The 22956-nt window shown below is 44.4% G+C and overlaps 2 protein-coding genes across 2 annotated transcripts in view; one reads left to right on the plus strand and one right to left on the minus strand.

Annotated features, from left to right (window-relative positions):
* Positions 952-4458, minus strand: LOC110394513 (E3 ubiquitin-protein ligase Topors-like). The gene is made up of 2 exons (XM_021388414.1): positions 3526-4458; positions 952-3316 (listed from the first exon to the last, which is right to left on the minus strand). Exon 2 carries the CDS (start codon positions 3232-3234, stop codon positions 2110-2112), a length of 1125 nt encoding a protein of 374 aa, XP_021244089.1. The 5' UTR covers positions 3235-3316; positions 3526-4458; the 3' UTR covers positions 952-2109.
* The window catches only part of AGK (acylglycerol kinase), a 31381-nt gene continuing 19686 nt past the window's right edge, over positions 11262-22956 (plus strand). The window contains exons 1-5 of the mRNA XM_021388512.1: positions 11262-11371; positions 16713-16752; positions 20036-20115; positions 21320-21395; positions 22742-22834. Coding sequence (XP_021244187.1) covers positions 11262-11371; positions 16713-16752; positions 20036-20115; positions 21320-21395; positions 22742-22834 — 399 coding nt within the window. The remainder of the gene's footprint in view (positions 11372-16712; positions 16753-20035; positions 20116-21319; positions 21396-22741; positions 22835-22956) is intronic.

Raw genomic sequence — 22956 nt, forward strand, 5'->3', positions numbered from 1 at the left:
ATGTTTGCTGCAGCCACAATGATGCAGCTTCAACATAAACTGTGAGGCTTTGGCAATCACAAGTGATTGAACTGCACACCCAGAGGGCTGCTGGCTTCTGATGGCTCTGCTGCATGCCTTGTCCTGTCACCTCCGTGTGTGACCAGCAGCAAAAGCCTCACAGCACAGCAGTGGCAGGGATGCTTACTATATAATCAGAGATTTAAGACCCTATCTTCCTTTCTAAATCGATCCTCAGTGACATTTCAGGATTACAGCAATGAACCTGCTGCTGCTGCATGGATCTGTGGCTCCAACTGGGGACAAGTGCCTGCATAGCCATGCACCCACAGACCCAGTGGATGCCCACCCCTCCTGGGGACACATCAGGCACATCCTCCCCTTCCTCTCTGATCTGTTGGATTTGGAGAAGACCACATGACTCATCATGTGCCAGAGGTGGCAATCTCAAGTGAATACGCAGCTGCTGGTGTCCCACTGCTCTCATAAAGTGCTGGCAACCCCTGTACATCCACACAAACAGATGAACAGCTCTGGGGTGCGTCCTCTGCCAACCAAATGGAGCACCAAAATCGCATACGCACAGTGAGTCTTAGCAGCTGCAGCATTGCCTTTAATGGCCTGTGGAAGATTTTCCCGGCTTTTTGCTGGGACTTCTCAGTCCCTGGAGGACTTCCACACATCCATTTTGATTGTAAACAATAATGAGGTTTTCTACATAAGTTTTATTGGGAATTGTGTTAATGATGTTACTTATTTTCTCCATGGTCTTACCCTCAGCTATATCTCTGGCAATCACAGTCCTTATATAGGCAGATGTTTGAGTGGTTGCTTTTCTAAGTCTGGTCACTACCCAGGAAACCTTATTCCAAGCTGCATGGGAACTAGTAGAAATTATGCCTTTTCCAATATATTTTCTATTTATTTTCCAGCTTTGTTCACATACATCTTTATGCTTAAGAAGCTTAGTGCTAACCATTCAGTTTTCCGCATTTACTTTCTGGTATGTGTGATTCTACTAAAAGTATCTTCTAAATGAATTTCTGGCAACACATCCACTTCTATATAACTATTAGAGGATTAAGTGTCCTATTTACTTCCAATTAGGCTATTTGATCTTTGACTTCTGCATGGTACATCTAAGAAAACAGTGCTGTCTTTTTTTTTTTTTTTACCCATCCTATATAGTCCTTCTCCTGGTAATCAGACTTTCTAAAGCAGTGCTCCCAAGCTTAGATACAGCCTGTGTATGCAAAGTGATGGGTTTTGTGTAAAACCATGTGTAACAGGAGCTTAGTCTCAATATTGCGCCACTTTACAGAGGATTCTCTAGCTATATAACTCGTGCTTCACTCAAAGCAACCACATACTTAGGAGCAAGAAGAAGTCTTCTAGATATCTCTGGAAAACCAACTGGAGAACAATGGTTAAAGGAAGAAAAGATTAATCATTTGAACCATGTTCACTTTAACGACAGGACATATTGCAAAATATATACTACTATATAATATTCTACATTTTATGTAGTCATATATGAAAATGACAGACAAAAAGATTTTCATATATTCAGAGATACTTATTTCAAATGCATTGCCATAATAACTAGCATTATTAGTTTAATTAAGTAAAAATGCATGTAAAATTGATAAAATGCTATGAAAACAGACACATTTTCAATATATTTCTTTTTGAAACAGTCCTATCTATACCCAAAGTTAATGCTGAAGCCATTGTTGTCAGGGTGCCATGTTCTGTAATATTATTGTTTAAGTAGAGCTCCTGTTCGTTATCTGCCTTGGCTTGGACTTCCAAAACGAGTATAATCTAGGCTGCAGTAGATGATTTCCACAGGTCCTTCTCAACCAATACCATACTGTGATTATAAGAAAACACTTTTTAATTTTTTAATTAAAGAGAAGTGCAATCTCTGCTAGTCCCACAGAGGGACGTTACTTCCTGACCCTCTTTTTTTTTTCTTTTCATGTTACACATGCCCACAAGATACAACTCTTCTAAATTTTGCCTCCAATCCACGACGATTCTGCAATTCTTTGTAATCAATATTTATTTATTTATTTACATATTTACTGAGGGGAAGTGCAACCCCTGCTAGTCCCGCCGAGGGGGTGGCCTCTTGCATGGCGGCTGTGCGTCCTGGTCACTGTTGGCGCTCCTCTTCGGGGGCCGCCGGGCCCTCTCAGGCGAGTGGCCAGGAGCGGAGGGGCTGCTGCCCTGGGCAGAGGGACCTGCTGCTGCTGCCAGCTCCATCTCCTCATTGGGCACCTCTGCTTCCCTCACCATGTGTGCAGTAGGGGCGTGACTGGGACCTGCACGAATGTCAGCCCCTGCTGTGCTGGGCCGCTCCTCCCTGTTGGGACTCGCAATGCTGCCAGAGAGTCCAGACCCTTGTGTGAGGGTCACTTGTGGGGAGGTTGTGGGGCCAGGGGCGGCCACAGGGCTGTCCTCCTGCCCCCTGGCTGCAGGGCCCTCCTCCTGCCCCGCAGACACGTGGGCGCCCTGCAGACCCAGCAGTCTGTGGGCCTCCTCGCCGCATTGGCGCACGATGGTGTCGACGAGGCCCTGGATGAATGTCTCTGTTTCATCCCCCAGCGCAGGCCGCATCAGCTCCATCAGCTCCTCGCTGTCCAGCCCGATGGTGCACAGGGCACTCAGGATGTAGCTCTCCGCTGCCATTGCCAGCCACCAGTGTGTGCCAAACATGGCTCTCAGCTCTCGGCGCAGCAAAGGCAGCACAGGGTCCAGGATCTCCCGGTGCTGCCTGAACAGCTCTGCCCAGGCCTCAGGCGGGAGACCGCCCACCACAGGACCCTCCTCTGCCTCCTCATCCTCCTGCTCCTCTGCCTCCTCTGCCTCCTCCCCATCTGCCTCCTCACCTTCCTCCTCATCTGCCTCTTCATCCTCTTCCTCATTAGAGAATGGTGAAGGGGACCGTGAGGAGCTAGAGCTGCTGTGGGATGTAGCAAGGCTTTCCCCGAAGCAGGCAGGCACAGGTGGTGCTGGAGGCCAGATGATGAAGTCCAGGTCCTCGTCATCATCCCACTCTGCGACCTTGACTACTTCCATGTCCCTCCTGCAGAGCGGGCAGCTCTCCTGCTGCTTGCCCCACCGCAGGATGCAGCCGAGGCAGAACTCATGATGGCACGGCACCGCGTAGGCAATGTCCTTGCGCACTTCACGGCAGATGGGACATACCCATTCCTGCTCCGCTGCCATGGTCCTTATGCTGCGGCCTACTGGGGAGTGACGATGAGGCGCTGCTCCTCTTCACCAGCGCCTCGGTGGTGAATGTTGCGCGCTGCAAGAGGCAGAGAGGCCGCGGTCATTCTCCATCCCAAGGACGGAGAGAAGAAAAGCCCAGGTCCCTCAGCAGGACACCCTCCCGGCCCCACACCGGAGCCGCCCCATGCTCCATGCCCTCAGAGGTCCCTCAGGCTGCGGCCCTGGCCCTGGCAGCTCCCCGAGTCCCAGCGCTCACCCTGAGGGACTTGTCCTCACCCAGCTCACCTCTGCTGCTGCGCGTGCGCCCTGTGGAGCCCCGGCTGCCTGAGCCAGGCAGGCCAGGGAAATGCAGGTGATGGCTGTAGGGACGGGCACTGAGAGCCGCTGCCAGCAGTGCCCAAAGCACAGCCCAGCACCCAAGACAAATGCTCGCTCCACCTCCAAGCCTCACACACACGTTCGGCAGGAGTCCAGGCACGAGACGGACTGGGCCAGGCTCTGCCCGCGCCCAAAGATGAGCAGTGAGGGTGCTGCAGTCACAGTGCATCTCTTGTGACATCACAGCCTGTTGCTCGGTGATGTCACCACAGTCCTTCTTCCTCCACAGCAGTCACCCCAGCAGCACTTCACATTCGTGTGTCTGTATACACGTCTGGAGTGACCACTGTGCCACTTCCAGGCACTGCCACTCTCTCTCGACCCCTTTCCCCTTCTCCCGGTCCTGCTGTTTCCTGGCACCTCTGAGCCTTGGCCTGTGCCTTCCCAGAGGCCTGTCAGGTGCCCTTGTCCCTCTCTTCCATGTTCTGTATACCAAGAAGAGCTCTAAAAACTGTTTATTACATTGAATTGAGCACCTATGATTCTGTGGTTCTGATTCTGTTTAATGCAGTCTATTGTACTTCTGGCGTTTTTGGTCATACAGCAGACATTTTCACAATTTGTGTTACGTGCTGCAGCTGGTATAATTCCATACACTCTGCCTCCTCTCTTCTCTGAGTTTGGGATCTCCACATATCTGCAGTGTCAGAGCACTGTCTGTGCTCTGCAGGATTCGCTCTGAGCCAGGTGATTTCTGTCACTTGGCTAAGTTTATATTCTCCGTTAATTCTTAATTGTGAATCTTCTGTTAGTGGCTTAACTCTTCTATTTATTTGTTCACTTGCAGTGTTTCCTTAATTTACTTTATTCTAGGTACCTTATGGTATTCAGTACTTAAATTACTTTTCCCATCTGTTCTTAAAACAGGAAAGCAAGAAATCAAAGCAAGCAAAGATATCATATAAATGGAGTCAACAACACCTGTGCATTTGGAAAGGCTAGTAACTGTGGCTCAAGATGCTTGCGTTTAATGTAAAATACAAGACTGTTCTAATCCAGCCTCATCAAGTCCCAGAGTCTTACACTGCCCTCAACTTCATCATGCCATAGATTCTGAAAGCAGCATATTAAGTGGAAAGGATCTCTAAACAAGAAAACCAAGTCATCCTTTCAAATGACACCAGACCACAATGTGATGTGAATTAAAAAAAAAAAAAACACACTGTATGTAATGAAAGAAACTACAGAATTCAAAAGCAGTGTCTGTGACATAATTAGCACATAAATTAACAACATGAGAATAACAGGTATTTTTAAAACATATCGCTTAGCTACTTTCTGAAACATATAGTGTAAAACCGTGCAGAACACGAACTAGCCACCGAGCTTGTTGAAATACACTTGCTGAAAATGCTCCAGAGTTTAGGCAGAATCCCTTTGGATGAACTCAGATGTCCTCCAAAACCAAAGGGAACAGTATATGTGATAGGACAGGCAGATCTATAACTCCAGCAAATGTTCTAATGGGCAGAGTGAAAAGATGGCCTTTGAGATATTTGGAAACTAAGAGATATTTAAAAAGCAAGATATCAGATTTTCTTCTAATTAAACTAATTGGAAGAAGAACAAAACAAAACTAAACAAACAAACAAAAAAAAAAACCCTCAAAGTACAGTTATGCGCTACCAACATCTGATAACATTAACTCTATTTCATAGACCGATGAAATGGCCAGCAATAATTTAAAAGCAAAGTTCAGTGTCAGTATAAGATGTAGGGTATGTCACGAGGCAGGGGCTGAATTACACCAATCTGTAGTAACTCGGGAGGATTACACTTTTCCTAAGTGGCCATATTTTGTGCTCCAAAATCCAAGTCAAATTAATTGTCTAGCTTCTATACCGGCAAAGATTATCTGATCAATGAAGAGGAATGGGAGTGGTTCTTCATTACAGTGATGGATTTTCTCATCCAGCCTTCAACTGCGACCGATGCTGCAGTCCCCCAACTCCACCTAAGGACAAGGATAAAACAACATGTTGTCATCGAGCACTGGTACTGACTTTGGAGGAAGTGAAATTTTGAGCAAACACAGCAGTGTTCTGGGTATACGATCTAAGATGTCAGCCAGATGTGTGCAGTGGGCCATGGAGATGCACACAACTGAGTCAAAACAAAATGAAAATAGAAGCATTTAGTAGGAAACCAACTGGGAATCTCTTCTTCCTTCAAAATGTGGCTGTTGCTCTTTGATTACAATTGCCCAAGGCCCATTCCATCTGGTCCATAGATTAGGATGTCACTGCCTCAGTAAAAAATGAATAATTGCTGCAGATATATTGGTACTTTTCAGGAGATTTTCTGCATATTGTATCATCTGGCTATAGGATGCAACCAGGATGGTATACAGCAGCAGCTGGATTTTCAGGCAGGTGATATCTTAATGTAACTGTAGGTATGTAGTACATAACAATAGGGAAACAGTATGAAAGCCTAGGTTTCCTACCCTCTCTCTTATCCAGCTGTACAACAAATGGAGAGAAGTATTTATTTACTTCTATTAAACAATGAGCATTAATCTCTGCTGGAAGCAAACTACCTGTGTGAGAATCTGGTGGCTGTAAATCATCCACTCTGAGGTCCTGTTGGTGGCCGTGGCAACACCTGCCTGCGGAGGCGCGCATCACCAGCATGATGGATGCCAGCTTCCACCATCCACATGGATGCTGCCTAGAGAGGCAGAATGAGTGACCTTGGTCTGGACCAGCAGGACTTCATAAGAACAGAATCCCCTATCAGTGATTAAAGTGATGTCCTCAGAGTAGCTCTCACTGACACCTTCAATGAAAGCAAATAGTTTATCAAACACAGAAGTTGCTATGGATTTTTATGCATTCCATTTTGTGCTGATGAGTGAAGGGATCGATCCCAGCCTGGGGCACTGTCCTTGTTCTCTCATTCAAAGCAGGCCTGAGGGAGACCCAACCCAGCTGGTGCTGGCGATGGGACAGGATCTCTGGCCAGCTCCAAGATCACAAGCCTATAGAAATTTTTTTTTCATTTGCCCTGCTACACTTAAATTTTGGAGCCAGGACTGCTCACCCTAATGCCTCAGTGGCACCTGCATTTACTGGGAGTAGGCACAGAGCCTCCTGAAATGTGTCTGCTAAAGGAACAACCTCCCGACAAGATTGCCACAGAGAAATTTAATGGGTTTCTGCGGCTGTTCAAAAGCTGTGAATATCTCCATTCATTCCCTTGGAAAAAAAAGGTTAATAAACTCCGAGAATTGGGGAATATTTCTGTGTAATAGTCCAGACGTGGGAAGAGGGGGCAGGGCACAAAGGCAGTGGTTTTTTGTTGTAGAGATATGCTGGGCACACTCCTGAATTTTGATCTAGGGAGGGTGAAGCTCATATTGTGTTCTGCTTACTGAATAGAAAAGGAAGAGTGGAGGGAAGGAAATGAAGGGATTATTCTCGTGCAGAGTTTCTCTGAGTCACCCAACCAAAAATTCTGACAGTGTAATTCAGACCTTTCTCCACACCAGTGGAGCAGGCGCTGACTGCAGACATGACTGCCCCGGGGGCTTGCACCTTTGGGCAGAGCTGAAAATGAGGGCAAAAGAATCCATTATGAACTTTTTCTGCTCTTACAGATACAAAATCTCTCTGGTTAGCATCAGTGGCTGCAATACATCCCGTTCTTACACAGGACAGTCGCCAGGGTGGAATGGAGAGGGACCTGAGATGTGAGGTGGAAGGCTGCAGAGCACAAATAAACCTGGGAAACCCACCAGAGATTTCAGCTAGGATGGGAACCCATAGACAAGGAAAGAACTCTTTCTGCAGCTCAGTCCTGTGCCCACGGCTTGTGGGGAGAGAAAATTCAAGGTGTGGGAGACAGTAAGGCTGGAGCTCCCATCCCACAGTTTGATCGGGAGAGACACCCCAAGGGACCAAGGACAAGGGCTCTATCCACTGTAAATCATGCTTGGTGCTCTGGTGCTGCAGAACTAAAGCGGAGGAAATTATAAACTCTGTTGAGGGGCCAGAATTGTGGAGAGATTTGCAGTCTGGGGTTTTCTTGTCAGCAGCACAAAACCTTGAGGTTTCCATGCCAAAAGTTGCTCCCACCACACCACTCTTTCCACAGCAGTATCAATAAAGTGTGTAAAGGGAGGTGTGGGGGACAGACAGAGCTTATCCTTCATGTTACCATCACGTAAAGAAACTTCCCCATGCCCTCACAGAGTGCTGGTGCAGAATGTACTGGAGATGCAGGATGGGGTCACCCAGCTCAGCCACATGAGGATTATCTGCAGACCATGTAGCTAGAATTAGCTTTCAGGCCATGAATTTGAATAAAAGACCAGCTGGTGGCTGGGAATAGGACTCCGTTCACGGCTTCCCTGAAAGGTTCAGAAGGTCCAACTCAGAACTACATACCATGTGATGAAACCAGTGACTTCAATCCTGTTCCCAGAGGAATGATCATGACAGAAACACACCAACACAGACGAGTTAGCTGAGGTGAGGACTTGAGGACAAGATGTGCTGAACAGAAAAGGAGAATAAATCATTCCCTGTCCTTGACAGTACTTACGTATGTACGATTGTAGGGCATTGCCAAGTAGTAGAAAAAGAATCCCTCTACTGTTTCTGCCATGTACTCTAGCTAAGAAGAACTCATACAGTCAAGCATGTGACTTCACTAACATTACAAATATGTCCCTGAAGCATGGTCATGTATCTGAAGTTTCTTCTGCTAACAGACTTAGCACTGATGGTATAGGCTGATGATTAAAAAATTGCTCTTCAAAATTGGGTCCGCCGTGAGTAACTGGGATGAGGCACACACTTGTCTTCACAAACAATTTGCATGGTAATTTTAGGTGATAAGTCCCAAGTCAAGTATTACAGTTGTGGGGCAGCCTTTCGAGTGCTGACTTCTTTTTACACAAACCATCCAGCGATCATAAGAAACCTAAGCACATAATTCAGCTTCCTCCAAGCAGTTTTCTGAAAAAGGTAGCAGTCATTTCACTTGGCTTAAAAAAAAAGGACTATGGTATATAATGTAGAGGATGCTCAAAATCAGCCCTCTATCCTCTCATTTTTCATCGCACTTATTCTAATACCTACTTCTATTGATTTGACATGCAAAAAACTATGAGAGCTAAAAACGAAGTACCTGGTACATGTGAGGTACATGTGAGAGCACGGCAGGTGTGATCTGCCTGGAGGGCAATCAGACAGCCACAGCCAAAAACTAGGACATGCATGTTTGCCAGGAGGGATTGCAGAATGGACTCTGCATCCTAAGTAAAGCCAGATAATGGGATAAGAACACAATCTGTCGTTGCTGTCTGCAGTATTTCTTCTAAGGGAAGTTGTCAAAAAGCACCATCTGAAATTTCCAGGCCAATTTCTCAGATAATGTCCCAAAATGGCTGAGATGGGAAGGGACCTCTAGAGCTCTTCCAGCCTGGACACACCGCTTAAGGGCAGGGTCAAGTCCCTTTCCTGGTGATGTAGAAAGACAACAATTATGTGAGCTAAAATGTCTTGGTTATACTGACTCAAATGTGTTTTAATGCATATGAGCTCGGAAAATTTCCATTCAGCCATCCTTGAAACATTCAGGCTCTTCTCATATTTCAGCATTTTTCTGACTTCACTGAACATGTACTGGCATACTAAAAAAGGTTTATTTTAAAAAGCCAAGCTTGTTTTGGAAGCGTTGTTAATAAACATTACAATATTCCATAGATTTGGTTGTGAAATAGGGAGCTATAACAGATCTTTGTAAATCACTTGTGGCAGCTCATGACAATTACGAATTTGGAAAGTATCAGCAAGCAATCTTTTCATAAACTAAGGAAAGCAGGAGGAGAGCACTGCTATCTGTTGCTATCACTAGCAGTTGGCCACACCACCTGAATCCTCTCGAAAAGTAGGACACTACCACCAAAAAAAAAAAAAAAAAAAGTAGGACATTTAATCACACTATACCAGCTGGAACATTCAGCAGCACACGTTGTGTGTGCTGAGATGCGCTGGACAGATGAATCCAGAATGTTTAAGTGGGAAGAGATGGTTACTGGGCAAGGGTCTGCCTGAACTAGACATCAAAACCAACAGTAGGGAAACCAACCTGTAGGTTTCAATCTGCTTTTCTCATCAGGAATAACAGAGTGACGTCTGCACTCTCTTCTGCATCAACGTGCCTCTTTCAAAACAGACTTCTACATACCCCTAGTCCCAGATTTGGCCTCCATCAGTCTGCTTTTATTAGTACACACATCCCAACTGGATATCATGAAACGAAGCAGAGAGATATAGGGAAGCTTTTTTACAGGAAAATCATTTTACTGAGTTTCACGTTTCTGTGAGTGTTTGCACATTGAAGAAGAAGATATTTTGCAAAAGGGAAAAACACTCTGAGAAAATATTTCTCCCAGCCTTAAGTTTATTACCCTGACCAGCCAGTTATTTGCAGATGGGTTCCTAGTCTGTAAGCGCTTGTCCTCAGCAGAAGAATGACACTATTCTCCAAAAGCAGAGCACTTCCTTACACCACTTGTTTAGCCAACAGTCCATTTTGAGTGGTTGCCCATCTGCATTCCTTTCTCATTTGGTAATCAGTCAGCCCATTCCCCTGGTATCTCTGCAGCCATTTGCACTCTGCCAGGCATCCAATGAAGCCAGGCATGAATGCTGCACCAGGCTTTCACCTCTGGGTTCATAGAATCATATAATCATTTGAGTTGGAAAGAACATTTCACAGCCATATAGTCTAACTCCTCTGCAATGAACAGGGACACCTACAGCTAGATCAGGGTGCTCAGAGCCCCTCCAGCCTGCCCTTGAGTGTCTCCAGGGACAGGGCATCTGCCACCACTCTGGGCAACCAGTGCCAGTGCCTCACCACCCTTATCATAAAGGAAATTAAAAAAAAAAAACATTGTAACAAATCTAAATCTCCCCTCTTTTAGTTTGAAACCACTTCCCATTGTCCTATCACAACAGACTCTGCTAAGTCTGTCCCCTCCTTTTTATATAACCCCCCTTTAGATATTGAGAGGCTGCTCTCAGGTCGCCCTGGGTTGTCTTTGGGTTGTCCCAAAGGCTTTTGCCATCATGAAGCTGGGTCACTCAGTCACATCTCCACATTGCTCCATGGGGATGCTGGTTCCTCACCAGCTGCAGGACATCCTTGTGAGCAGGGCATGGGTGGAGGTGTCTCTCCATGGTTGGTGATATTTCTCCTGGTTCAGTGGTCATTTATTTGGTGGTGCTTGGATATCAAATCATAGAATCATAGAAACATTAAGGTTGGAAAAGACCACAAAATGCATGCAGTCCAACCACCAGCCCATCCCCACCATGCCCACTGGCCACGTCCCTCAGTGCCAGATCCACACGGTACTTGAACACCTCCAGGAACGCTGACTCCACGACCTCGCCGCTGTGGGTCACCTCACGGGCTGGAGGCGACTGCACCGCTGCTCTGCGAGCACAGAGGAACGGCCACGAAAATACGTTTCCTTGGCATTTGCTCTTAAAAAGGACCTCGGCGCTGGCAGCGCGGAACGCAGGGCCGGGGCTGCTGTTTCCAGCCGAGCCGGGCGGCGGCGGCCGCGGGCTGCGCGTCGTTTCCCTCCGGGTCCCGGCAGCGGGGCCGCCGCTTCCCCCGGCGGCATGGCGGGGGCGGGGAAGGTGTTCGCCACCCTGAGGAACCACTGGAAGAAAACCACGTTCGGTGTGTGCTTGCTGAGCTGGGGGGGGAACTGGTTGTACGGGAAGCACTGGTAAGTGCCGCTCGCGGCGGAGAGCTGAGGGGTGGGCGGCTCTGCGTCCTGTTCGCTGTCGGGCCGGGAGTTCAGCAGAACTTTCGGTACATACATTTCTGTGCTCAGGGGATCGTTTGCACCAGGTGTAGGGACGGTGCTTTAACCTGGATGACACGGTGGGCAAAAAAGTGTTTACACATCCCCTTCTTCAGTCTTCGCCTTTGTCTGTGAGAGGTAACAGCGTTTCATTACTGTGTAGGATGTGCAGCGCAGAAGAGCCCGTGAGTGTGACAGCCTTGGGCAGAACTCGGAGTGACTTCGATGCAGACCGCAGCCCTGCTGTAAAATGCTGTTTTCAGAATCACAGAATGGTTTGGGTTGGAAGGGGCCTTGAAGATCATCCAGTTCCAACCCCCTGCTATAGGCAGGGACACCTCCCACTAGACCACGTTGCTCAGAGAGCTAAGCAGTTTGGAAGACGTGATGACTGTTGAGCCATTTATTGATCTTTGTGCAGGCTTGTGTTAGTCTGGGAAGAGAAAAAAAGAGGAGAGACTGAAGATTCTGATGGCAAGAGTGTGGCAGCTCCAAGCTGGTCTCAGATGCCCTTCTGTGCTGCACTGTGCCCACAGAAGGCCTTCTCTCCTGGCTGCCCGTCAGCAGGGATAGGCTAGGGGCCCTCTTGACAGTTTCTGTTTTGCTTCTGAATACGATAATGGATTTTTTTGTTTCTTTTCATACATTCAGTTACCCCCAGTTCCTTTGTTTCTGTACCAGTTACACTTGGAGAGGTCAAGGAGAGAGCCATACATGGGCTGTGTTGGCTGTGTATCTTGCTGTTAGCAGCATCAGAGGCTAAATTACTACGCACCAGGCATACTCCTAGACACTACTTTCCCCTCTTAGAACAGATAAAGGTTTAGTGAAGTCTTGTGCTTCATTTTCTGGCATTGCAGGAGTTTCTGATGAAGGGGCTTGCTTTAGTACAGCATTGGTTCAGGTTAGCCTCTGACTTCCTGGAATTAGCTGTCCGAGGTGTTGCTCATTTATTTGCTGCTGAAGAAAGTTTTTTCTCCCCTCCTGCATCCTTCTTCTTGGCTTTTCCATCCTCATGGAATTTCTGAAATGTTTATCTTGCAAGGAGAAGTTCATTTGCTATTCTGACTTCTCAATTTTCATTCCTTTTGGATGCAGAGGCTATGATGCCTGCATTAAGTGGAGCTGCTACTATCTGCCCTGCATATAAATTGCGACTCTTCTTGTAGTCAGTCTCAGCCTGCATATAGGGACAGAAGAACTCTGGAGCGCTTGCTTAAGACTTTGGAGAATGCTACACGGACAGATGGAGACGTGGAGAATGTTACCTTCTCCGGACTCGTCCTCTGTGCATCTTCCCTGCTGGGAGATGGACCTAGTTAGAATATCCCAAGTTGGGAAAGACCCATAATGATCACTGAGTCCAACTGCTGGCTCCACATTGGACCAGCCAAAATTCAGACTCTAAGTTGTCCCCTTCCAGCACGCTGTGGGCCGTTCTGGGGCTCTGATGTGGATGCCCTTGTGTTCCTTAGGCTTTACAGGAGAGAGGGGCACTGCAGTGAAAGGGTTCTTCTCTGAATTAGTCTTAAGGTTGTTGATGGCTTACAAAGGCCAAGGAATTTCTTAGCCTGGTCTTGCATGGTACTTTTTTCATGCAGCATTTAGTTTCTGGATCGGTGTGTTAGCCTTCTGTCTTTGGAAGTGTCTGTTCAAATATTGACTGGTTTAACAGGAAGGGGCTTTTGAATGAACTAGAAAAGCAAAAAGGAAATCTTGTGCTGATTCCCCCTCCACCATTCATGATTCAGACAATCTAAATGTATAGTATAATGGGCAATGCTTCTTCAAAAGAGACATCGATCGGGAGGTGGCAAAGGCTTTTCATGTGTGGAATGGTAGGGATAGTGACTGGTTGAACTACTGTTAACTAAAACCTTATTGCTGTTTTTGTAAAACCTCAGTGAGCCTTAAAATTCCTTTGTTTCTCATGTAAGAGCATGTTTCTAAAACCTGTTGCCTTGTATTTGGGATAGCGAATACCCTTATAGTATTGGAGAAATAAAATGAGAACTCAGTGCTGCTGCACATGAGGTTATCTCCCTTTAATATCCCTGGATTACACAAATTATCATCATTTTAATCAATAGCAGATCATAATAAAGGTCTTAGGGTCACTGAATTTTATATACTAAATCAAACCTTGGAGGATATGTGGATTGTCGGAGACATGCTCATACTCAGTGCCGCACTTCTGTTTAACATATCCAGACAAAATTGATTACAGAGAAGTAATCAACTTGCCTTTTAAAAATCTCTTTCCATACTTAATAGGATGGAAAAAGGGTACGCAACTTAATTCTGGCTGTGTTTCTGAGCAGTAGCTACTGGTGCCTGTTGACTTCATTAGCTTAAGGAGTCATAGTACAAAATTCAAATTGCTTTAAATTGTACTCATCATCTTGTCTTTCTTGAAATGTTTCCTTACTGATGAGGAAAACAGCAAGACAAGATATCATTGGATGGTTTTAAAATTTTCACCAAATCACCTCTCACCTTCCCAGTTCCTGTCCTGGATCTTCTCTCCTCAGTGGGGATGTTGCTGCCCTTCTGACGTCCCAAGTAGTGCAGTGAGCCACCAGAGATGGCAGGAGCAGCAGTTTTGTCTCTTGCATGATGGATGTCAGCTTGTCTGACTGTGCAATTTGGACAGAGTGGTGCAGTGGTTCCACTGGGTGAGCAGTCATCACCTTGTCAGGATGGGGACTGCTGTGTGGTGTTGAGGCGGTGAACTCCTCAGATGCTCGGCTTAACTCTGTATACACTGAAGTATTGACTTTCTCCACAGAAAATTCTGGCAAAGCATCTGGGCCTTTGACTGCTTGCCAGCCATCTGAGTGCTGTTGTTATCTGTAATTTGAATGTTGGTCCCTGTGTGATTGCCAACTGATAACTCACTTTGTCACCTTTCTGCATATCTTCCTGAGTGGACGACTTTATTGCATTGAAACTTCATCCAAAACATGGAGCGTAAATTCCAAGTCCTGGGTAAAGCTGATGCAAACCTAGGTTTGTCTTTCATCTCTTTTTAAAGCCAAGGTGAAAGTAAACGCTGGTGTCTAACAAAGAGGGTGCTGCAGTCTTGTTTTGGAAGCTGCCAAAGGATGGGCACTTGCCCAGGGGACGCAGCGTCAGCCAGGGAGCAGACAGACTGCGTTGTGTGCATCTGTGCTCTTCTAGCAGATGATGTTCAGGATGACAGCAGTGGCCACTAGTCCCAGTGTACAGGTTAACTGATGAGTAAAGGCAAGGGCTGTGATGCCGAAGGAGGCCCGTGTACTCACAGATACAACTGTGTATGTGTACTCGTGCTTCTTTTTCCCCTTAGGGGTGAAGATAGTGAAGCACTGACACTCCATGTTAAGGATATAAACATCCTCCTATTGACTAGTGTCAGTGGGCTGAACTTGCATAGCTTTAAAATATATATTCTAGCTGAATCAGTGGGAATCCTGTGAATGTGGTGGGAATGTTGTGGGATTGTGTGTGCTGTTCTGCTGGAGAGGAACGTCAAATCACCTCTTGAGTTACTGGACAGTAAATGGTTCTTCTGGTCTCTGTCCCAGACAGGGCAGTGTGGGCGTAGCCTGCCTTGATGGAACTGGAATTAGCTATGGCACTTCAGTTTACCTCTGTACGCAAACCTTTCCGGACAGAGTTATTTTAACTGATGTTCTTTCCTTATATTATGGCAATCAAACACAAGTGCTGCTCCTCTAGGTCATATTTTGAGTACTTAATACAAATGGCTTACTGCTTTGGTTTTATGGCAGTTAAAAACATGCTTATGCCTCTGAGGAGTTTTTTTAGACATTCCAGTTACTTGTTATCTTGGTGAGCTGTTATTTACGTATTTTCTTTTTCCAGAATGAGTTCTCCTGTGGTATTTTTATTATTACTAAGAATAAATTTGTGTCTTTTTCTTTTTTCTGTAGAGTTATTTTCTCAGAACTTTATATCTCACCTAAAGTCACCTTACTTCTCCCTTTAGGACACTGCAGCACCTGTAGGTGTTGTCAATACCAGTAGCTTATGTGGCTCCTTTGGTAAATAACAAGCTTGTGGCGTTGTACAGATCATACTACTGCTGGGGTCCATCATTCTGACCAAGGCTTTGCCTTCTCTTCTGCTATTTTCACTGGAGCATTTGGCCCAATGAACCACAGTTTGTGGCAGGAATGTGCTGCTTCCCTAATCAAGTGGTTTTCATGGCTGGCCTTGGATCTTTTGTAATGGGTATAACATGCATTATGCTGACTGTAACTTTTTTTTTTTTTTTTTTTTGTACTTGTGATTTTTGAGACAATAATATACCGTCTTGCCAGGTACTGCCAAGGGAGAGCTGATGGATAATTGGTTTTGTCACAGAGTGGGGAGTGTCTTGTACCCAGAGCATAGATGAAGCTGGGTGCTGCAGAACAGGACTCATTTTTCTGTCTGTGTCACCCAACGGGGCATTATTTGGTCTGGAGAAGAATTGAAATGTGCTGCTCACTAAATAGCTCTACTTCCAGTTTGCTTGCCACCACCCTACTCTCTTCCACCTTGCTCATGTCACCAATGGCAAGCATACAGATTAGAGCCTGGAGTCTCTTTCTGACATGACTGTCAGTGGCGTATCTAATACTGATATTTGCTGCTTTATTTGGAAGTTTCACTGAGGTAAATTGGGTGATTTCATCTCTCTGGCCTTACTCATCTGTCCGTGCTCAGACCTGCCTGGGTGGTAGGCGCTGCATTAATGCATTCAGCTTACAGACTGGGGGAGGGAGAGTTAACAGCTGTAATGCGCAAAGATTTAAGTCTGTGAAAGTTATGCTTAAAGTCAACTCTAAATCCTTTGTCTTGTAGTCCCAGAATGGTAAGTACCTTCAGTACAAATAACAAGCAGTATTAACTTTTATTTTTAAAGAAAAAGCAGCTTAGATCTGAATGCAGCTATGTACCAGTTCAAAAATAAATCACAGTGGTACAGTGTCTCATGGCTGATGTAATCTCAGCACACTGGTCTTTGTTTTGTGTTTTTCTTTACTGTGGAAAGGGCGTTTGTGTGCATATGCAGAAAAAAATTATGCATGTGTGCTCAAAAGGGTGTGTTTTATCCTTAAACGTGTGTTAAATAGACTTTAAAGAAACTGTGTGTTTTATTTTAGGGCTGTCAAAGCATGCGTAAAAAGAGTACACACCTTTATCTCGAAAAAGAGCAAATTGTTTTAAACTTACTCAACCTAATGTCCACTCTCTGTTCTGTCTTATCTAATAGTGATAACCTGCTACGGAGAGCTGCGTGCCTAGAAGCCCAGGTAATACCGTTTAAAACGATAAAATTAGATTAAAATCCCCCTCTTATCTTGGTTGTGCAGGGCTCCTGAGATGTTACCAGCAGGCCCTCTCTACGTGACAAGCCTCATAATGCTGCCATCTGTGTTCTCTTGCTCCAGTGCCAAAGGGCGGGCAGGCCTGCAGCCCAAAGCTGGGGCTTCGTACCTGTCGTGCCCTGGCTCCGCTGTTGCGATGGAGATGCGATGTTGCACAGTGCCCTCATTGGGATGTGAGGTTTCAGCCACTGCTCCATCTACCCACACCTCCATTGCTGCAGGCTGAATTCCTCCGTGCATGTATCAAGGATGCTGTGCTGATGGCTCTGATTGCCTTGGTGGTATGGTGTAGATGTTAGGAGTCTTCCTGCCTCCTACGAGTTCATTTGAAACTCACTTCCCCTGCCAGCTGTTAGAGGTTTTGCAGGGTGTGATACTGCTCCCATCGCTGCTATGTACTGGAGCCTAAGGAGAATGATGAAAACTATTTTTCTCATTAAAGAGCTCTGCTTGAGGTTACCCTGCTTCATAGCTGCAGTGCACTGAATAATCCCAATTTGAGGCTGCCAGATGTTGAGGGAAAGGTGTTCACAGCAACCTGATCTGAACTGTGGAACTTTTTGCCAAAACAGATGTAAGGGAGCTCAAGTCTTACGGAAAAATAAAGGAAAAAATAATAATAATGTATAATGAAAAATATAATGGTAAATAAAAAGCAAAAAAATATTACTTCCATAAATCATACCTTCAGAGTGAAATGCAATTTCAACTCAGAGTATCTGTTGTTCTTCATTTTTATGTTTTCTATATTAATTTTCGCTGCAGCAATCTCACGGTGACAGAAGTTGTTTTCATATTGCCAAAAATAGCAGGTTTTGCCTCAGTGTTTGATGCGTGCTGACCAATTCCTGGCATTAAAAAAGAAAGGTATCAAAGAAGCGATGTATAAGAAGAAATTTCCAGACCTAAGTGTGCACGTTGTCATAACTGCTAAGGAAGGACTGACACAAGAAGATAGTTGTGTTGTGGAAATTCTCACTTTACTGTTTGCTAATTCCAGCCATTAAGCGATGGGATCTATTCCATTGTGGCTTATTGTTGTAAATGAAAGTGCAATAGCACTGTCAGTAGAGCTTCCTGCAATTGCAGGGGGCAAAGCTTGGGAAAATATCCTGCAGAAGACTCCTGCGTTAGAAAGGAGTGAACCAGAAAGCTTAGTAATCAATTCTCACTGCAATTTCCAGTCTCACCGACATGTCAGTGCCAAATACTGCTTGAAGACACACAGCAATATAGCAGCGAGGCATTAAACGTCCGATTTGTTCTTTGGAATAGCAGCAATCTGTAACTGTTTGAAAAATGCTGTTTGCTTTTATGGCATTGCATATGTGCTGGGCAAAATAGAGGCAGACTCAGTCTGTGAAAAGTCTAGTCGGGGTAAAGCGAGGAGTTTTCCCTGTTATTTTTACATACGTTTCTGGAGTTCTTAAGCCTACTACAGTTCCACGTTGGTGATAACCCACCTTCCTGCCAAAGCATCCCCTACAGCAGTACTTCTTGCAAAACCTCCACCGTACACATCTGAATTTACAGATGAGTTTGCGATGACAGCCTTGGGGCGGCAAATGATGATAGAAGGATTCCACAATAAAGAACCCATTTACAAAACTGAAAACCTTTTACATCTCCTTCTCTTGAATAAACCAGTGTCAGCTGACTATGGACTTACTTCACAAATGCAGGCTCTCTGCCTGATGTTACTGAGCTCTGGGCATGTATTAAAGAGATCCTGCTTAGGTGGCAAACTGGTTGGTCTGTCAAGTGGGGATAATTTCCTGTAAAGGCACACCACGTCTCTGTTTGCATTCATAAAACATTGTTAAGCCTCATACAATGGGTTTTTCATAATCACAAAGTAGCGAGTTTCATCCTAGAAGTCCAGAAATGCAGTGCCTGGATTTATGCATTTAACATGGAACTGAAAAGGATATTGCCTTTCCGAAATTATACCTTCTTATCTATTCAATAAGCATTTTTAATGTCCGGCCTTACGTTGACACTGCAAAAGTTAAAGAATGTTGCATTATTATTTTTTTAATTCCTGTCTTAAAAATCAGCCTGCTTTGGAAATGCCCCCATATGTAATGTAAATGTCCTCATCTATTATATAAAGAAATGGGCATGCCAATACTCTTATATTTTTAATGAGCCTGTTTAGGTTGTTTAGAGCAAGGAAATGCATCACACTGTGTTCCTTCAGGTAAACAATCCTTTCTAACAGCTGTCATGTGTCATATCTTTCCTAATCCTGCCCCCTAACAACAGCGATAAAATACAGAATCATTTTTTTGCCTCATTTTTTTGGTAAAACTAAAGAGCTGTGGGTTTCTTGCCATTTCTGTGACCATTCCTTTGCTCACAGCAACTTTCTTGAAGATGTTTGAATGTTTCTGTGGCACAGCCAGCTGCATGCTCCTTCAGCTGAGGCTTCCTGAACAAAGTTGGCAAGGGAAAGTCCTTTCAACTTCAAGCAGCTGATGATCACTAAAATCTACTGTGTTTTGTGCACCACGTCCACCTTCTTCAACATAAGGATTCCTGCCAGGGGCTAAACCTTTAAAGGAAAAGAAGGCAGGGACAGTTGACACTTGCGTTCAGCACAGCAGTCTTTTGTTCCTGCTTTGCTTCCGAGGCTTCTGGTTGGTGTTGCTGAGCAGGTCGGCACCGCCAGGCTCAGAGCCTGTTTGATTTGTGTGGAAGCGAGGATGCCTCCAGGTGAGCGTGGAGGGCTCTGCAGAGAGGGGTGCATTGTGGGGGCTTTGCCTTTTCTTGCCTCCAGTGCTGGAAAACCATGGAGATGGGCATAAACGGCTGAAGTGCGCAAGAGGCTGAGTGAAGTATTTCTCAAAGAATTTAAAATCAAGGCACCTCTTGGTGGGTGAATGGGATTAAAAGTTGAAGAGGAATTTGGTGATTGTTACGGAGAGACAGTAGTACTGTGGGTCTCTCTGCCCATGGCAGAAAGCTAGAAGCTGACAAAAAAGAAATGGTGGATGAATCTTAAAGCTGATAAAGATTTCTCGCGATGCTGGCATTATCTGTTGCTAAGAGTTCTGATGTTGGAATAGGAAACCTGTGCAATGACTGAAGGTGGAAGCCATTGAATGTCGTGAGGCTTGAAAGCCTGTTGATGTTTGTGGAGATGGATTAATTTGAACTCCCTTACCAATTTTCTTAATCTGAACTGTGATCTTTTTCTCTTGTTTAGGTTTTTGGCAACGAACTGATTCCTTCCAATATGCCACTGAAGAAAGCAACAGTGTTCCTCAACCCAGCAGCTTGCAAAGGGTAAAATTCCTCCTCCCCTACACTCGTTTCTGTATATCTAATTGCCTTTCACTATAATAGCTGGCCAAATTTTGAGCTTGTTTTTGTCCCCCTCTGACGCCAAGCTGCTGCTGTGTAACTACGCCAAACTATGTATCACTAAGAATGTTAGGATGGTAAATAGAATTAGATGCTTGAGTTGAAAGAACAATTTCCAAATATTTTATTCTGCATTCGCGTCTTTGTTGTTCCTCCGCATCCTTTTGTATGTGACACATTTACCTCCTCAAAAACCAGAGAAATAAGAGATGACCTTGATTTCTTCAAGAGTTGAGGTTAGCCAGCAGTGATCCGACTTCTTTAGGAACACGGCCTTGCAAGGGATGGGCCCACAAACTGGGAGGCTAAAGATGGGTTCAGAGCAAGACTTCTGGAAGAGGTCAGCTGCTGCTTTTGCATACTCATTAGTAAAAAAACAGTTATCTCAGATATGATGTGTGTCTGCTTCTGCTGATCAGCTCAGCTTCTTCTCAGCTGCATCTCTGGGGCGTTCAGTACAGATACCAGAGGAATGATATATCTGATGTGGAAGTGCTTGGGCTTGTGTGCTTTTCTCAAAACAACGACTAAAAAATGCCTAGTGTTAAGAAATTAAAGCCTCTGACTTTAAATTAAAGTCTATCTAGAAGTATTTCTACTTCTAAGTAGTTTATAGTTAACGTATAATTCTTTTACTATGCAGTTACAAGCATTAAAATGCACGAGTCCTTCATCAGAAGAAGGTCAGATAAGATTTTGCTTCTAGATTTATTTAGTATTGTATGAAAGTAAATATATTTTTTGAAACGCCTTTGTGAAAACCTAAATGGGTTTTTTTTTTTTGTGCTCTTAAAGCCTGCTGCTCTGCAAGTCATTAAGTGTTTTTTTTAATAACTTTCTCCCTGGAGATCTTGTTTTGATTTTTAAAACTATTTTTGGAGAAAGGCAGATAACCTCCTGCATGTATTAAAATGGCAACAAAAAGCTGACATCTCAGGTAGGAGTATGAAATGTAATACATTTGAAACAAATGACATTTTGTCTTTGGCTGGCAGGTTGGGTGACTGATAACGTAAACTGCTCTCTCTGTTTTTAACTACATTTCTTGTTGTTAGTCATTTGTTACTTTCCTTTTTCTTTTGCCACCAGACTGATGTCTGTTTTTCCTTTGTTGTTTTTTTTCTAGCAAAGCCAGGAACCTTTTTGAGAAGAACGCTGCTCCGATTTTGCACCTGTCTGGCTTGGATGTAAATATAGTTACGGTGAGAACCAAGAGGTTCTGTTAACAGGGATATAGTGTCTGCTTTGCTTTCTACTCTTCAAAAATTGGAATTCAATTTTGGATGTATTTGAAATTCCCAGTTGTCCTGTAGGCATCTGTTGGGAGGAAATAATCACTGAGATTTTGAAAAGGTATTTAATCCTTTTAATTCACAGTTAATTTACAAACTGTGTACTGAGTTGTAAATTTTCAGCTAAAGCAGTACATGCACGTGCCCAACTGTCTAAAGCAGCCCTTCTATAATTCACGTTTGAGAAGAAAACTCTAAATGCTAGAGTGCTGGCTAGTGGTGCGTGCCCATTGCTGCTGAAATTGTCAGTTCTGCTTTAACTTGCAGAATTCAGAAGCGAGGAACCTGGATGTGCAACGGAACTCTTCAAGTTAATTAAAAATAACTTTGTGCTTTTACCCTAAAAATTTCTCAGTGTATCCCTAGATAATTCATGGAAGCAGAATACTGAGCTGTAAATGGCAGAGAGGTTTTCTTTGGAAAGAGAAGAAAAAATAAATGTGAAGGGATCCCGACCTCTTTGCAGGTTTTTGAGGCTGTGATCTGTGGATTTTTTAGTAGTCACTATGTCCTGCAATATATATCTTTCTGTCTTGGAATATTTTTCTTAAGCTTCTGTTTAGTGTTAAGATGCTGTTTTCATTAATGCCTCTCTTTGATCATTGAAAACACATAGTCCCAGCATAAGAGAAAAAAAAAAATGTTCTGCAAAAATTAAAACTAATGCTTTGTGTAACTTCAGATGTGGAAAGCGAGCAAAACAGAGCTAGGCCATAACTGGGACTGAAATGTCTTTGTAAAAAGCATTCATTCTGCAGAAAGCAGTTTGCTAGTTTAGAAAGCCAGCATACTCTTTAATGCTAAGCTAGTTTTTAGCAGCTTTCCTTGCCTGCTGTTGGGCAGCAGCCCTTAATGTAGCTGGTTCTGTGCTTCAGGAGATGCACTCAATCACTTTGGCCTCTAAGGGGGCTTTTTTCTGCAAGAGTGGTTTGTTTGTGGGTTTATTTAGATGTAAAACGATCTGCAAATTTGATTATTGCTGGATATTCTAAATCTACTAAATGAGAGCCTCATTAGGCTGTGTGTGTGTGTGTTTATTTTTTGTGTTGCATTAGGCAGAGGAATGGTTTCATAAGTTGAAGAAATTTCAGAGAATGTTATCTGAGAAGTATACAGTACTGCATACTTATATGGAAATAACTATTAAACAAATTGGTAGATCACTCTTTTTCTCTTCTGTATATGAAAAATACGTATATGTATATCTCCTAGAAATAGTCACCAGAGTTCTCATGTTTGGTTTTCTGCTTCTTCAGACTGATTATGAAGGACAAGCAAAAAAACTGATGGAACTGATGGAAAACACTGATCTGATCATTATTGCAGGAGGAGATGGCACAGTACAAGAGGTATGGCAGCAGCTTTGTCCTGGTTTCCTGAGGGTGAGAAGATTGAGTCTACGTATCGAGGCGGCATCACAGTAGTTGTTACTGGAGATGTGTCCATTTTAGCATCTGTATTTTAAGTCACT

This window comes from Numida meleagris, chromosome 1 (genome assembly GCF_002078875.1).
Source record: "Numida meleagris isolate 19003 breed g44 Domestic line chromosome 1, NumMel1.0, whole genome shotgun sequence".
NCBI lineage: Eukaryota > Metazoa > Chordata > Aves > Galliformes > Numididae > Numida > Numida meleagris.

Excerpts from the sequence above, each read along its gene's own strand:
- LOC110394513 (XM_021388414.1), bottom strand. The coding sequence starts at position 3,234 with ATGGCAGCGGAGCAGGAATGGGTATGTCCCATCTGCCGTGAAGTGCGC.